The 14935-nt window shown below is 43.1% G+C and overlaps 1 protein-coding gene across 2 annotated transcripts in view; it reads left to right on the plus strand.

The window, feature by feature from the left end:
- Nucleotides 1-639: 639 nt before the first annotated feature.
- BLOC1S5 (biogenesis of lysosomal organelles complex 1 subunit 5) overlaps nucleotides 640-14935 on the plus strand; it is a 222115-nt gene continuing 207819 nt past the window's right edge. The window contains exons 1-2 of one of the 2 annotated variants that reach the window (XM_085607245.1): nucleotides 640-957; nucleotides 12684-12766. In XM_085607245.1, the coding sequence (XP_085463371.1) occupies nucleotides 810-957; nucleotides 12684-12766 (231 nt within the window). In that variant the 5' untranslated portion in view covers nucleotides 640-809. The remainder of the gene's footprint in view (nucleotides 958-12683; nucleotides 12767-14935) is intronic. The other variant, XM_085607247.1, reaches the window with a different exon arrangement.

Below are 14935 nucleotides of genomic sequence, written 5' to 3' on the forward strand. Positions count from 1 at the left end.
ACAGGACTTTGAGTCCCCGAATTAAAAGGAAAAAATCTGGACTGGAGCAGCACATCCTGCATGGAAATGGAAACTTTGCAGCTATGCTACAAAGTGGCTAAAATCATTGGGAAAAACAATAGCTATTGCCTAGGCAAAACCTATTGGCTTTGTCAATGCTTATAATCCCACGTAAAGTCCTGCGAACTTTTTTTGAAAAATAAATGGAAAGGCATGAGCAGGTCGTACCCAGCAAATCCTGGCCTCTTCGACCACTGGTGCCTTTATAACCATTATAAAGCGGGACTACATGTACGAAGAAGCAAATAAAAATCTTGTCCCGCTTGAGTAGCTAGCAGTGGAACCGGTAAAAATGAAAATTAAATAAAAGTCTCGCATTTTTGTTTTTAAATAATTGACCAACCGGCTCCCAATCGGTTTAAAGCGCGTTTTAGCCTTTGCGCGCAATACTTAACCATATCATAACAATGAAAAAGAATTCACAATGCTCTGATATTCCATATTAAAATAAAACTCTCTTAAAGAATGGCTTTTGCTTTCATATTTGGACCTCTCACAATACGTTCCGCATGCTCTGACGCAGGCCACACAAACGAATAAACTGACGAATAAACATGCAGCTTACAGCTACCAATCAATGCCACATTCCTTCTTGCAATCAAGAGCTGCCTTACGTCTGAGTTCCAGGAAGTAGTTTTCAGCATAACGTTTCTCTATTGAAGGTGTCTTGTGACTTCGGTGCGTTTCTGAGGCTTCACTTTTACTCCTTGGAGCTAAAGATCTGATGCTGACCAGAAAGCAAACAATAGATGCAAGAGAGAAGATTAGCGACACAGAATCACTGCCGGGGTTTGGAGATTGAGAACTGGGTCAGTATGAGCGGGTCACCCCTGCACACCATAAAGAAATGGGACCCTCTCACTTCGCCAGGGACCTCCGCCCAGATTATCATTAAAGGTGGGTGCAGCATGCATTCCTGTACTTCAGTGTCCACGCAATGAACCTGGCAACTTGAGAAACTTTAGGTGGCAATGATAAAAGACCCATAAGTTTCTGAAGACATTCACGAGACCTAATATTATTGGAAGAATTAGCAGATTCTGTTAAAAGTGAGAGCAGCGAGGACAGGGAACAGAGGAGGTGGTGTGTGAGATGGGACTGAGAATTTTTGGGGCAGTGTGTAAACAAACCAGGCACTTTGTGAGCTGAAGAGGCAGTGAGCCCCTGAAGCGTTTACTGCATTTTCGGGTTGAATACATGTAAGTGCCTCTGCCAGTTGCTCGCCCGTCCCACTTGAGATTCTTAGATGTTTATACTAAAAACCGATCTTTTAGCTTCAGCGCAATACCTCCCTATGTTTTAGCATTTACTGTCCAGCGTGGCTGTTGACTCGTAGATCGGACTATAGTGACTTTACTCCGTGCTGGTTGCTGTGTGTTCACCTAGCAATCTGCAGGCTTTCAGCACCTCCCCGTCGTATGTTTTCAGTTTTATTTCTGTTTTGAATAGCAATTCTGCTATGGCAAATAGCAGTTCCACATGCTTAGAAAAGGCACACGGGCTACCTGACTAAACGCAACGCTACTTATATCGGCGCTGCTGCTGTAGGACAAGACCTAGATGGTGTTGCAATGCTACTTGTATCGACACTGTTGCTGTAGGACAAGGCAAAGATGATGATCTCGTGTTTGGCTGTTGCCGTCTGTGTACACCGTTGTTTGATCCTTTTCCCCATTTAAGGTCACGCCTGCGACTGTGCATGCACTCTCGCTTGCAAGAGACATGACATACAACGAAAGGGCTTGCAACCTGCCCAATGCCCATTGCTTACCATTCGTTGGCTTCATTGCTACTCTTCTTTTCTGCTTTCTAATAGGCCAGTGTGTGCCTGTTTCACTTCCCCTTCTTTTGGCTGAAGTATGGGCCAAGTACTGTGACTGAGGTATATTTTTATTTTTTCTTCTTCCCGGTCCTCCTTGTTAAACCTCTTGCCATTTGTAGCTATGTTTTATTATGCCATATGGACTTCAAAGAAGCCCTTTTCTCCTTTCAGATGAATATTTATTGTAACAACAGATATTATCTGCTTTTATTGAGACAACATATGTTATTTGCTGTAAATGTATTTTCTCTAAGGCATGGGTGATATTGCTTTCTTCATGCAATAGAATTTTTTAATGAAATGTCGTATTTCTTTTTCTTTCTCACGCATGGGAAGATTAACTGATTTGTTTAGAATCACAAGTGTGTTGTGCTGAGAGCCAACAAGCATTGGCACAGCCAATATCTCTTGTCTTTGAGACTATTGGCTCTGCCATTGCCTTTTGTTCATGCTATACAGCATGAGCATTGCCAACTTTGGCAATCTTGTGTAGCCATAATAATATAAAAAGGACTATGATGCACCCAGCGCTAATGCAGTTTAATAAAAAGTGCATTAGTCGTAGATGCGTCGTAATGCTTTTTAGGTCTTGCCTATGCAGCGCGCATGCGCTGCGTAGGAGGAGATCTTTAGTAATCGATTCCCTTTTTCTGCCGAAAACGTGCACGCTTTGCATTGCTTTCAATGGCAACGCGTGCACGTTTGGCGATTCCCTTGCGGGAGCGAGCTTTGAATCCATTTGTTTGTAATTAACAGATGGTTCCTGCTCGCTCCCGCAAGGGAAACAGGAGCAAGCCCCCTCTTCTCTCTCCTCCCCTTGCTGCCTCCTCCTCTCCTCGTCAAACTTTTTTTTTTTTTTACTTTCAGCGCGAGGCGTGCGCTTGTCTACCTTGCCCCCTCTTCACACACTCTAGTTACTTTGATCTACTTTCAAACTCCTTTCACTCCAACATCACTTCTTTTCTGTATACTATCGCTCTGAAGTCTCCCTTTTCAATCTCCCCCCGCTTCACCTTCAACCCCTCACTCCTTATCTTTCACCAGCTTCACCTCTTTTACTCCCCCTCTACCCTTATCCGTTCTCTCCCACCTTTTCCCTGCTATCACCAACTCGCTGAAATCCCACCGCCTTTTACGTCCTTCCTTTTCTCAACACCACTGCATCTTTTTTTGCATTCACAACTTTCCACTTTCCTGCCTTGTCCAACTTGCTAAAAACACTTACTCCCCTCTTCCTCTCTCCCTGCTGTCTCTGGTTCACTCGGGCTGCATCCCCCCTTCCCTGCCCACTCACCCCGCCCGCACCCCTCTCCATTCCACTTGCCTCCCCACCTATCCTCATTGCAGGGCTATGTATAGCATAATTTCTTAGTGTTTTCCCTCTGCCCACACTAATTACTGTGCAGCTGTAAATACTTTTCCATGCTGTCCACCATATGTGATAATGGTGACCCTTCCGGCAGGTGTGGCATGCGTGGGTTATTCTTCACTCGTGGCCAAGGATCATACAGTACAGATAGACGCTTTCCGGGGTCAAAGACTCTTTCCGGGGTCAAAGATGCTTTCCGGGGTCGGGCATAGATTACATGGCCCTAGAGCTCTGCATTGTCAGTCATCCTTGATTTTTTTGTGTGTACACAATTGTGCACGCGGGTCTCAATCCAGAGTTTAAAACAATGCCTCTGCTGTCAGGGGCACAATTAGACACAAACATTAGTGGGGGACTAACAATTTGAACGAGGGTGGGCTTCTTCAGAGCCCTAGACAATTACTTGCGGGGTCCTTTCACTCTTGTGGCACACTGCGTAATAAGAGACGTTCTTTCTGAGCTAATATTTAGTCAATAATGTAACACAGGCCACTACCATTGGTGTCAGCTACATATTCTTTACAGGGGTTTAGGGTTTTTCTAAAGGAGTTGTAACAGAATGGGTGAAAAACGCTTCATTTTAAACACACTGGGCCGGCGGACTAAACAAAATTTGGAAATTCTGGTTCTTTTGTCAGGGACAATCAATGGTGCATTCTTAGGGTCTAAAAGGCTCTAGGGGTTGTACAGCAATATTTTTACCTCTATGTGATTGTAGGTGCTCAGAAGTTATTTGTGTAAAACCGCCATATTACTGGTATTTGTTGCTGAAATAAACCGCACCCACATACTGGCCACTGGTATTGTATTTCACCATTTAATCCCTTTGGTATCTCAATATATACTCCATGTAGACATTTCAAGGGCCAGAGTGTCAGGCTTTGGACAAGAGGCACATAAAGCCCCCCGTTAACAGTCTTTGAATTGCCAATGTGATGTTAGTTCTCCCCCGCATGTGTGATTCCATAGCCAGCATTGCAGTTGTGTTTGCTTTTTCTGGACCAGGTTCTGCTGCAAGTTCACATAGTGCATGAAAGCACTTCAATATATGTGAGTTCAGACTACCAGTTATACAAAAATAACACTTTATATAAGTACTTCTTAATGTAGTTCTATAATATGCTTTGTAGTATCAAAGCTTCCACATTAAAGAGCAGTAGATGTTGTAGCACCCAGGATAATGTGCTGCATGGATAAACATGTACAAGGTTCCAAAGGCAAGACCTATTGGCTATGCCAATGCTTGTTTCAATTAGTTTTAGCCATGCTGCAAAGCAGCCGCTCTGCTGTACAGCATGGCTACAAAACAATGCAAAAGTCAATTGCTCTCATGGGCAAGACCTATTGCCTTTGTCAATGCTTCCTCTTGTTATGTTAAGCAATTTTATAAAGCACACATGGCACTTATTGGACCTCTAAGTTTTTGTTGCTGCAGGTAAATGGGCTGTGATTGTAGTTCTGCCCATGATAGGCCTTCTGATTGAGTGTCTGGATACCAGCTCTAGCCTCAGCGAATGTGCTATTTTGTTTGGAGGGCGAGGGTTTTCCCTTTAGAACATGCTTTGTTGGGAGGTGAGTTTTGCAACCTGCCATCCATACTTGTGCGGGAGATATACAGATTGTATCTGTAGGGAGTATCACAATAAGGCTTCGGATCTTGAGATCCTTTCCTGAACCTGTGCAACATGTGATGATGTTATATTTTGAATTTGGGATCTTAGTAGATGTTAAATAAGCGCCATGACTCTTGCTCTCTCTAAGGGTCTCAGTAAATGTTTACTAGATGGGAAATGCTGCTGCTGCTTTGTAGGTTACATTTTCTCTGTTATAATTGATATAGCGATGGTAAGGCCAATGCTGTTGGTTGTGATATGTTGTGATTTCTTCAATGTAAGAATCAACCATCTTACCTAAATTGATCTGTGGCTCATGGTTGTTGGAATGCTTTCCGTGAGTAGTCCTTATATGCTCTCACTGAGTTACCTGTCCATGTGAACATAGTTGGTAGGATTCACAGTCCCTTTGTTTCCTTTTAACATATATTTAGTTCCTGGAACCCTTTTGCTGTAGACTTTCTGCTTTAGGATTCCTCGTTCTTTGGAAATTGCTTCCTTAGTGTCTTTTTTGGTTCTCCAATAGTATTGTATCTCAGAGGCTACTATTATTTAAGCATGTCAAAGTTCTAACACTGCTGCCTGCAAGATGGTATAGTCACAAATTTGTGGTATCAATTAATTAAGGTGTTGGATCCTGAGAGCAAATGCGTAGCATATGTTAACGTTCAAGATTCATGTGCGATGTTTTATTGCACGTCATCTCATGTTCGAGGTGAATTGGTCACCAAAGACACACATTGGTAATTATGGCTTGTTGTGGTAGGATGAACTATCTGTTTTGTGGTTTGAGTCCTGAGATGGGGACTCTGTGTGTTGTGATGTGCTTTACAAATGGAGTGTTGCTTCTGGTGTGGAGTGCAGAATTGACACTGGTGTCTGTATTGTGTGATCTAGCGAGGTGGTACAGAGGGTTTTGTGGATGGTATGTGGAGAAATGGGTGAAGGTGGAATTTAAGGTAGTGTGGGATTTTGTGGTGATATGGTAGCTGATGGTGCAGTGTGCCTACAGTGTGGCGTGGTGCTGTCTTTTGGGTGTGTTGTAGTAGGAGGGTGAACTAACTGGTGTGCTGGTATGTTGAACTGAGCTTTTTTCAACTCTTTGTAGCTATAGTGTTTTGCATCAGGGTGATAAGAGACGTTGTTGCAAGGTACACAGATGTGGAGTTAGGCATAGTCAAGCTATACTTCCCAGCATAAACTTGCTTTGATTATATTTTGATCATTGATATTTTTACTATGTGGCGTATAATAGAGTGATGTATTGTTGTGAGGTGTGATGTAGCGCATTGCCATGTGGTATGATGTGCAGTTAAATGGCAACAAGCAAGTACCCAGAAAATTGAAAAACCCCCCACTTTGAACTAAAAGCTCTGATGACATAAAGGAAGAGAAGCAAGTGTACCCGGCCCTCCTTGGAAGAGCTTCTTTGGCTCTTCCATCCGAGCATCTATCCATTCATCCATTCATTCATTCTTTCTTTCATACTTCCCTCCACCCACTGATACCCACCATTTCACCTTTCCATTTTGTCAATCATTCATTCTTTCATTAGCCACATATGTGCCAAAGATTACCCAATTCTATGTGTACCCTAGACAGCATTCATGGGAACAAATATGTTATGTAAAGTTAATCATATATTACAGCATTAGGTATGTTGTCTTTTCACTGTAATGCTTCTAAAATGAAATGAGTACTTGAGGCAGTTGGAAATGAAAGGTAAAAAGGAGTAGTCTCATCTGCACCTTTTTATCACTCGCCTAGGCAGCGCCTGCGATGTCTCTGAGACATGCTGTATGCAGGATATGGGCACAAAGCGCCGCCCACTTTCCGCCCATCTGTTTAATTGGCTCCTGTCCCTGTCCTTTGTAAATGGTGGCTTTTCATTGGTCAATAGGCTTAGTAGTCCCTCCTTAGTACCGCCATGTCTCTTCTTGTAACCTCCCATGATGACACCCCCTTTTACATGTGTTGTTACTCAAGGCACTATTTAATTAAATGGCTACAGGCAGGACACACACTTGGTCTTAAGCTAGGCTGGCAGTGGTTACTTAAGTCACTAGAACATCTCACATTTATATGAGGCCATCTATAAATTTCCCTTCATCGGCTCCACACAGAGTACAAGCTAATCCGAAATTAATGTAATAATTCTTTTGTCACATTTCAAAGCTACTAATTGTTTATATGGACATAGCTATTTGAATGTACTCGTAGCACTGTCTTGCATGCAATGCATTATGGGTAGGGTGGGTTTACCATATCTTCTGCAGGGTGCAGTACCATGTGTGACCAAAAGAGTTCCCCTTTTGGCCACTTATGGTCCAACTCCCTGCAACATGGGCAGGTAAATAACATTGTCATTTATAATGCCAGTAACTCCAACTTTGTAGACATGCAGTGCTGGTGCCTTGCACACTAAGGACCTCCAGGAGCAGCTTGCTGTACTGCACCTAGACAGGCAGTGCTGGTGCCTTGCTCACTAGGCACTTCTTAGGAGCAAGCAGCTTGCGGTACTGCACTGAGACAAATAATGCTGGTTCCTGGCTCACTACGCAAGCATTTGCAATGCACTAGGTCTCCCTATTACTGAAAGTATGAGCTGTTGGTGTTGCATTATTATTTGCAATGCCAATACCGTAAACTATCAGTAATGCGAGACCTATTGTATTGCAAATGCTTGTTTAGCATTTGTGTGCACAGGTATTTTTAGGTCAGGCCCACCTGAGAGTGCAAGTTGTCTGGTTGCAAAAGACCTGTTTTGGGCTTACTAAGAACTTGGAAAAGCTTACAGCCCACCCATTGCTTACCAGCTGTTTGCTTTATTGTCATTCTCATTTGCTTACTTCTTAATCTATGGCTTTCCTTGTCCTAGCGTGTCTTCTTGTGTGTGTGTGTGTGTGTGTCCTTCCCCTGGAGCATATTAGCTTTATCATCTCTCTGATTGGCTTACTTCTATCCTTCCACTGCTCACTTTAGGAAACTTCTTTTTACGTAAGCAGTCCATGAGAGTCGATTTCTTTACCAGGTCTCTCTCTCACGAGTGCTTCTTCAGCCCACCAGTAGCCCTCCTCCTGCGGTGCGTGTTCCTGACTTTGTCATGTTGCAAGCTCTCTCAGGTACTTCTCTTCCCTGCAAAACTCCGAGCTTCCCTGACCTCTTAGTTGCTTTCTTGTATTCCCCTCCCACAGCCCAGCCCCTGTTGCATCCCCCACACAGTCTTCAATTGCCCACATGGCCCCCTTTTTTTTTTTACACTAGACATGAAATTATTGCCACCACCTCGGCCTTCAAAAAAAGGACTTTTGCCCAAATATTTTTTTTAAACATTAATGTACTGAATCATCTTAGATTGGTAAATAAAATAAAAAAGAAAACACCATTGTAGGCGCATGCATGTGCCAACAAAATTATATGGCCACTGCAGCTCCCCCCCCCCCCCCACCCCCCGCCCCCCTTTCTTTAGGTCTCGCCTAGGCAGCATGCATGCACTGCACTAGGAGATGACCTTTAGAAATCGGTCATTTCCTTTTCAAGCACACTCGTGCTTGTGGTGGCATCCACTTTGTGGGAGAGAGCAGCGCGGGCCGACCATCTGTTTTTAATTAGCGTGGTCGCGTGCTGCTGCTCCCGCTAGGGGCAAGCTAGCACAAGCACGAGTGTTCCACATTGCGCTCTCTCACTCATTTGCTTTTTCTGCTCCTCCCATCCACGGATCCCATGTTGCTTTCGCCCATCTGCGACCGCGTGTTGCTTCTGCTCCTCCCACGCAGCCCAAGGTATTGTTTTCTCTTTCAGCTGCTGGTATTTTTTGTAATTTTTGTAATTTATTATTTAGCGGCTGAGCTGTGACGTTAAAGAGCATTTTTTTTACAAATGTCGCTTTTTCCTTTTGGCTGCACATTCTCTCCTGTTCTCTGGTGATCTCCGCTGGGCTCATCTGCTGGAAGGAAAGTTAACTACTTGGGCGGGCCTGACTTTTAGTGCCTAGAGGTCATTAGTAACATCACAGCGCTATCAACCAGTTCAGGGCCATTGGCGTCAAGGGATTTGATGACGCATAACTTTAAAGGAATACTCAAGGAACTACACTCCCTCTGTTCTTTCTTTAAAGTTACAATTGCTGATTTCGCTTTGTTCTGACTTCTGGAGGAGTCACTACGTCCCCTGGCCAATCATTTTCAGGTTTTTCGCAGATATGGTGCACTCCACAAAGAATGTCATGGCCATTTATGCGAAACTCTCCAGTCAGGCGCATGTAGCTCAAAGGCCATGCCTAGCCTTTTGCCAAGAGACATGGCGTTGCAAGACCGATAAACTTTCAGGAAGCACTAATAACATGGTTCTTCCAAATCTAACTGCCCCTATTTATTATCCCTCTTGTTCTGTTTTCCTGCTGCCTTGCAGACACAAGCGGAACTGCGTCCTCACTACGTTTCAACACTGTAATGTTAAGTGTGAAATAGATCTGTTTCACCTTAAACTATATGCCCCCTCCATTGCACTGTCTGTTGCGAAACCTGGAGGTGGAGACATTTTCCGCAACAAAAACAATTGAGTGCTTATTGAGGAATGGTGAGACTGTTCTCAGTGTATGTTTTTTTTTTTTTTCGTTTCCCAGCTCCAACGGGAATTCAAAGTGGGCGATATGTTACCTTAGCTGTGCATCAGCTTTTTGGTTTCATAATTATTTTCTTCATGTTTGTTTGCTTTGAGCTTATTTTACCTCCCTTTAAATAAACCGATTATGCGCCAGATACTGGCTTCTGTCTCGAGACTCGAGGGTAGGATGAGTTTGTTTTTAGGGACGGTCTCTCTGTGGCTTGATCCCGTTTTCCGAATCATTGGAGTTGCCTGCACACCCTGTGGCTGGGTTTCTTATCTGTCGCGGGTGCTCCGGATACACAGGGGATCATGGATTTGCTTGCGGGGTCAGGTTTGCTTCTCTTCTCATTCCCCATCATGACCATTTCCCTGCTTTGCCTCGCACCTTGATTCAGCTCAGAGTGTGCAGACAGAGTGGGCAGGGAAACATACAACCTGACTGCATACAATCAGGATGTAGCCTATTTAGAATCATTCAGTTATGGGTCCTGCTCTGAGAACAGCTTTTTCATTCAGCATTGAAGAAAGAAATGAAGACTGCTCCCACTTTCCCATATAGCAGCCACCTTCCATGGAATACGTGAGCAATGAGGTATAATATAGTACAAGATCCTGCAGATTTATACTGCCCAACTTAACACCCTGAGACATGAATTGATTTACCCAGAATCACAGAATGTTGCGCCACCGAGAATCGAACAGGGATCCAAAGCTCTCAAGTCAGCATTCTTGCCGTTGCATCACATGCTCTCCACTCCTGTGCTACTTCTTTTCTTTCTATTTTTCACCAGGTGGCATGGTCCTCTGCTTATTTTATGTCAATTTATCACAAATGCAGCATGTTATAAAATATGTATCAAACTTTCTCAATAAAATAAAAGGTAGCTTTCCATTGGCAGAATTTCAAATGTGAGTTGCTCACATGTCGGTTGAATAATAGAAAGTGTATCAAAATCTACCTTCAGACAGGCGGCTCACTCTTATCGTTAGTTATATTTCTGCACCGAATGCACATTATAAGATGCGTCAGAAGGCTAAGAAAACTGTACAAGGAAACAGTTTTAACCAAGCAGATCAAACTAGAAATGGACCTATGGTATAACAGGGCATATTTTCTTTTTGCACATTTCTTCATTTTGGAAGCAGAATTCGCTCAATTAGAGCTGTCATGCATTATTTTCTTATTGTGAGTTTTGAATTCATCAAACCTCCTGGAAGCGCATTCACAATCCAACTTCTCATCAAAAAGTTGCACTTTCCTCCCAGTAAATGCTATTTTCGACCCTATTTAGCCATTATTTTGATTTATCTATCACATTCCACCTCACCGGTAGCGCAAGTCTATATTGGCTTATTACTAAGGATGGACACTTTTTCTGAGATACAAAGTACTATATTATTTATAAACGAGCGATTAGAAAACCAAACTGCTTTTTAGTGTCACATTGTTTTGTTTTGTTTACTTCCTCAGCAATGTAAGCGCCACATAACGGGCATAGTATAATTTTAGGGGACATATTTAAAGCTGCTGTGGAGTGTCACTCCCTCTAGATTGCTTTCATAATATATTTCATTCATTATATTACCAAAAACATTAATGCCGGGCAGCCAGAAAAATTAATCCTCTAAGAGACAGTTGTTTGCCTATCAAGTAGCTAATTTCACAGTTTCTTTCTCTCTCTTCCTTATCCCTTTGTTCCTCCCTTCCTTATTGTCCTCCGTAATCCCCCTTACTTCTTTCCTTACTTCCTTCCTTCGTTCCCAACCCCCCTCCTAATCCCACTTTTCATTACCTCAACCATCTCTTCCCCCTTCCTCGATTCCTTCTTCCCTCAAACCCTTCCTTCCTATTTACTTCCACTGTCCCTTTTGCCTGGAATCCTCTCTGCCTCTCTATCTTTCTTCATTATCTCCTTTCCTCCTTCCTTCTTGCCGATCTTAATCCCTCTCTTCACTCCTTAATCGTATATCTAACCTTAATTCCTCAACCCTTATTTCAACAGTCACTCATACCTTGCCCTTCCGCCTTTCACCAAGTCCTTTCTTTTTTTCTTCTTGCTTTCTCTACTATCCTTTTTTCCTCACTCCGTCCTCCCTTTCCTCCCTCAATTCCTCTCTCACATCCTCTCAGCTTTCCTCCTTCTTTCCCTTCCATCTCTGAATTCCTTCCTCCTGTCTTCCCTTCCTTCCCTTATTTCTCTATCACATTGCTCTTTCACTCAACGTCACACAGTTCCACAGAATTCAACTCCATTCATTTACATTCCACACTACATAATTCAGCAACAAACCGCATAATTCAACTCAACACAATTGCATAACACCACATACATCCAATTCAAACCACATAATTCCACATCATGCTCCAAAATTCATCAGCACACCACATAATTACACTCCACTACATTCCATTCCACACCCCAAAACACCATTCCACATAATTACATGCCATCACACCCACTCCACATAATTTCAATATGCTCAATACCACATAATTACTATCCACATATTTCAACTGTATACCATGCCACATAATTCCAGTCCACACCACAAAATTCCACGCCACACAATCCCAAAACTAACAATTCCAATCCAACTCACATAATCCCACTACACACCCTCTACAGCACATGGGTAAAAGACATTATCATTTACAATGCCAATAGCTTTAACTCAAGCAAATGCGAACTATTGCATTCTATTTTGGATCCGAAAAGTAAAAAAAGGCGCCTGCGTCATTTCATGTGGTGTTGCATGCATGTGCCTACAAAATAATGTGGCCAGTCTTGTTCATTATAGCTTTTCACCATGCTGCACAGCAGCCACACTGCTCTACAGCATAGCTTAAAACAAAGGCCAAAGCAAAACCTCTGGATAAGCACTTATAAGGTCCCAAAAGCGAGACCTATTGGCTATGCCAATGCTTGTTTCTTCCTTACCTTTGGCTGTGCTGCACAGCATATTGCTGATGCTCTACAGTATCACCAGAAAGCATTGGCAAATCGAAGGCGAGACCTATTGTCTTTTCCAATACTTGTTTTGCAGAGCTGTGGAGAGGTATCAGGTGGATGTTGAATCACGGGTCTCGCTCTTGGTGACATTGCATTTGCACATGAGCAGATAACATTTATGTATATAATTTTACTTGTACATTGGAATTTTCTGTTGTTTTTCCTGTCATATAAACCAGACCTGTGTTTTACACTTGCAGATCTCGGTGAAATACATTCTAGGCTCCTGGACCACAGACCAGTTATTCAAGGAGAGACACGTTACTTTGTGAAGGAATTTGAAGTAAGTTTCTCTTTTCAATTGTTGGTGAGACTTTTCAAACTAATAAACAGGTGGTTCGCCATGTTATATTCTTGGCCCTTTCTTTATCATTCCATTCGCCTGCCCTGTGATGTGCCTTCAGTCTCAGTTGCATGCAGGAGATGGGCATCCTAACTTTTTCTTATTTTGTTTCAGGTTATTTATGTAGCACACAACTAATTCCAAGGGGCAGAAGGAGTTCTTGTGAGTGTGCGCATGTTTCACCCCTTGAAAGTTAAAGGGCATAGGTGAAACTTTACAAAAATAAGGTGGAAAATTCATCATGTTGATTGGTTGAAATAGATTCGAGGTTAAAGTCTTGAGCACAATTTTAGACCAGTTTTGGTGGAGATATATTGAGAAGAGCAGGGCCTTCCATTGATTTCTAATTGTTGTGAGAGGGTGCTAGTCTTATGTTTATATTGGATTTTGCCTACATGGCGCTTGAGGCGTGCTTGCAAGATCTCTTGTAATGAAAAAAAAATCTTAAAAGGGGCTTAGAGCCCGCTCATTACTTACCTTTGCTTACCATTGGTTGGTTCCCATGGCACTCTCATTTCCTTTCTTCCTGTTGGCAAGCGCAGCCTCCAGCTTCCTGCTTGGTTTCACGTCTTCATCCTTGCTGTGGAGCCTGGACCAAGTACTGCTTCCGGCGGCCATTGTTCTTCCACTGGCTGCACATTTGTAACATACTTTATTTATTTATTTTGCTTTCCAGCATCCGCATTCTGTTCATTGCTTGCCCGTCCCTTCCACCACCTCCCTTTCGTCGCTTCATGCTCCTTCCCAAAAAGAACAAATGATGGACGGAATGCTGAACAAATCAAGCATTCATCTCCAGTCACAGATCTGGATTTAATCCATCGTTTTTTTGCTCACAAGACCACCCCAATTTGGATCCCGCCAAATGCATATCAATCTATACCCTGCCCCCCCCCCCCGGGAACAGTCCAGCCCGAACTGCCTTGCCAGGTCCTCCCTGGACTGGAAACGGCATCCTTGGACCAATTTTGGGTTATCACCCTCATCATCCAGGCTAGCTTGAATCCAGTAGCGCAATAAGCAAGGTACCCATGTCTGGGCATGCCCTTCCCACTTAGGGAGACAAAAGCAAAAAGAACAAATGATGGACGGAATGCTGAACAAATCAAACATTCAACCCCAGTCACAGATCTGGGTTTAATCCATCCTTTTTTTGCTAATCACGCCACCTCAGTTTGGAGCCAGCCATATGCAAATCAGTTTTGACTCTGCTCCCCATGGGAACATTCCAGCCCTGCCACGTCCTTCCTGGAGCCGAAACAAGCATCCTTCCGGCATGCCACTTCCCCATTCTTTGCTGACCTGTCCCTTCCACCACCCCGCTCCTCTCACTGCATGCCCCATCCTTGCCCCATCACTAGTTGCCTCCCCCCATCATAGCTTGTTTTATAAAGCGCAAAGTCCACTGGAAGGACTTGGATCGCTTTACATGAGCGTTTGTTACATTACACAAAGACACACTAATTTTTACAGGCACTGGGAGATTGTGATTTTCACCAAATCATGGTATGTTTAGCCGGCGCAGAGACTTGGACCTGGTTCCCCAGCTCCAAAGTCAGCAGCCCTGGTCATATAGCCACCTCCTCTCCATGCTCAGTGTTCCATCCAGCTACACTTTGACATGCTGCAATGGACACGTGTTTAAGAATATAAACTGCATATTAAGTATAGGGAAAATAACAATTTATCTTATTTGTACGTGCATTGCTTAAAGTTAAATAATTAACAAAAGTTAAATGTTAAACTCTATGAAGTGCTCCAGCCACATCATATCACTTTTTTTCTTAAACTTTAAGCTATGTAGCACAGTAGCTGGCCCCGCTGTGTAATATTAAAAAAAAAAAATAAATAAATAACAAAGATCTTGCATAGGGAGAACCTACTGGCTTTGTCAATGCTTGTTTTTGGGTGCGGTGGGAAGTATTATTGCCTATAGATTGTGCAAAGATGGAGAAGTCTTGTTTTTTTCCCCAACCTTCTTTTGGAGACTTCCTGAGTCAGTTGGGTGGTGCTGCAGGCAATGCAGCAGTAAAAATAGTTTATCAGAAGTTTTGTGTGTGCATGGCTTTATTTATGATACATTGGGATTTTTAATGTTATACATGCTGG

Source organism: Triturus cristatus, chromosome 5_2 (genome assembly GCF_964204655.1).
Source record: "Triturus cristatus chromosome 5_2, aTriCri1.1, whole genome shotgun sequence".
In the NCBI taxonomy this organism is placed as follows: domain Eukaryota; kingdom Metazoa; phylum Chordata; class Amphibia; order Caudata; family Salamandridae; genus Triturus; species Triturus cristatus.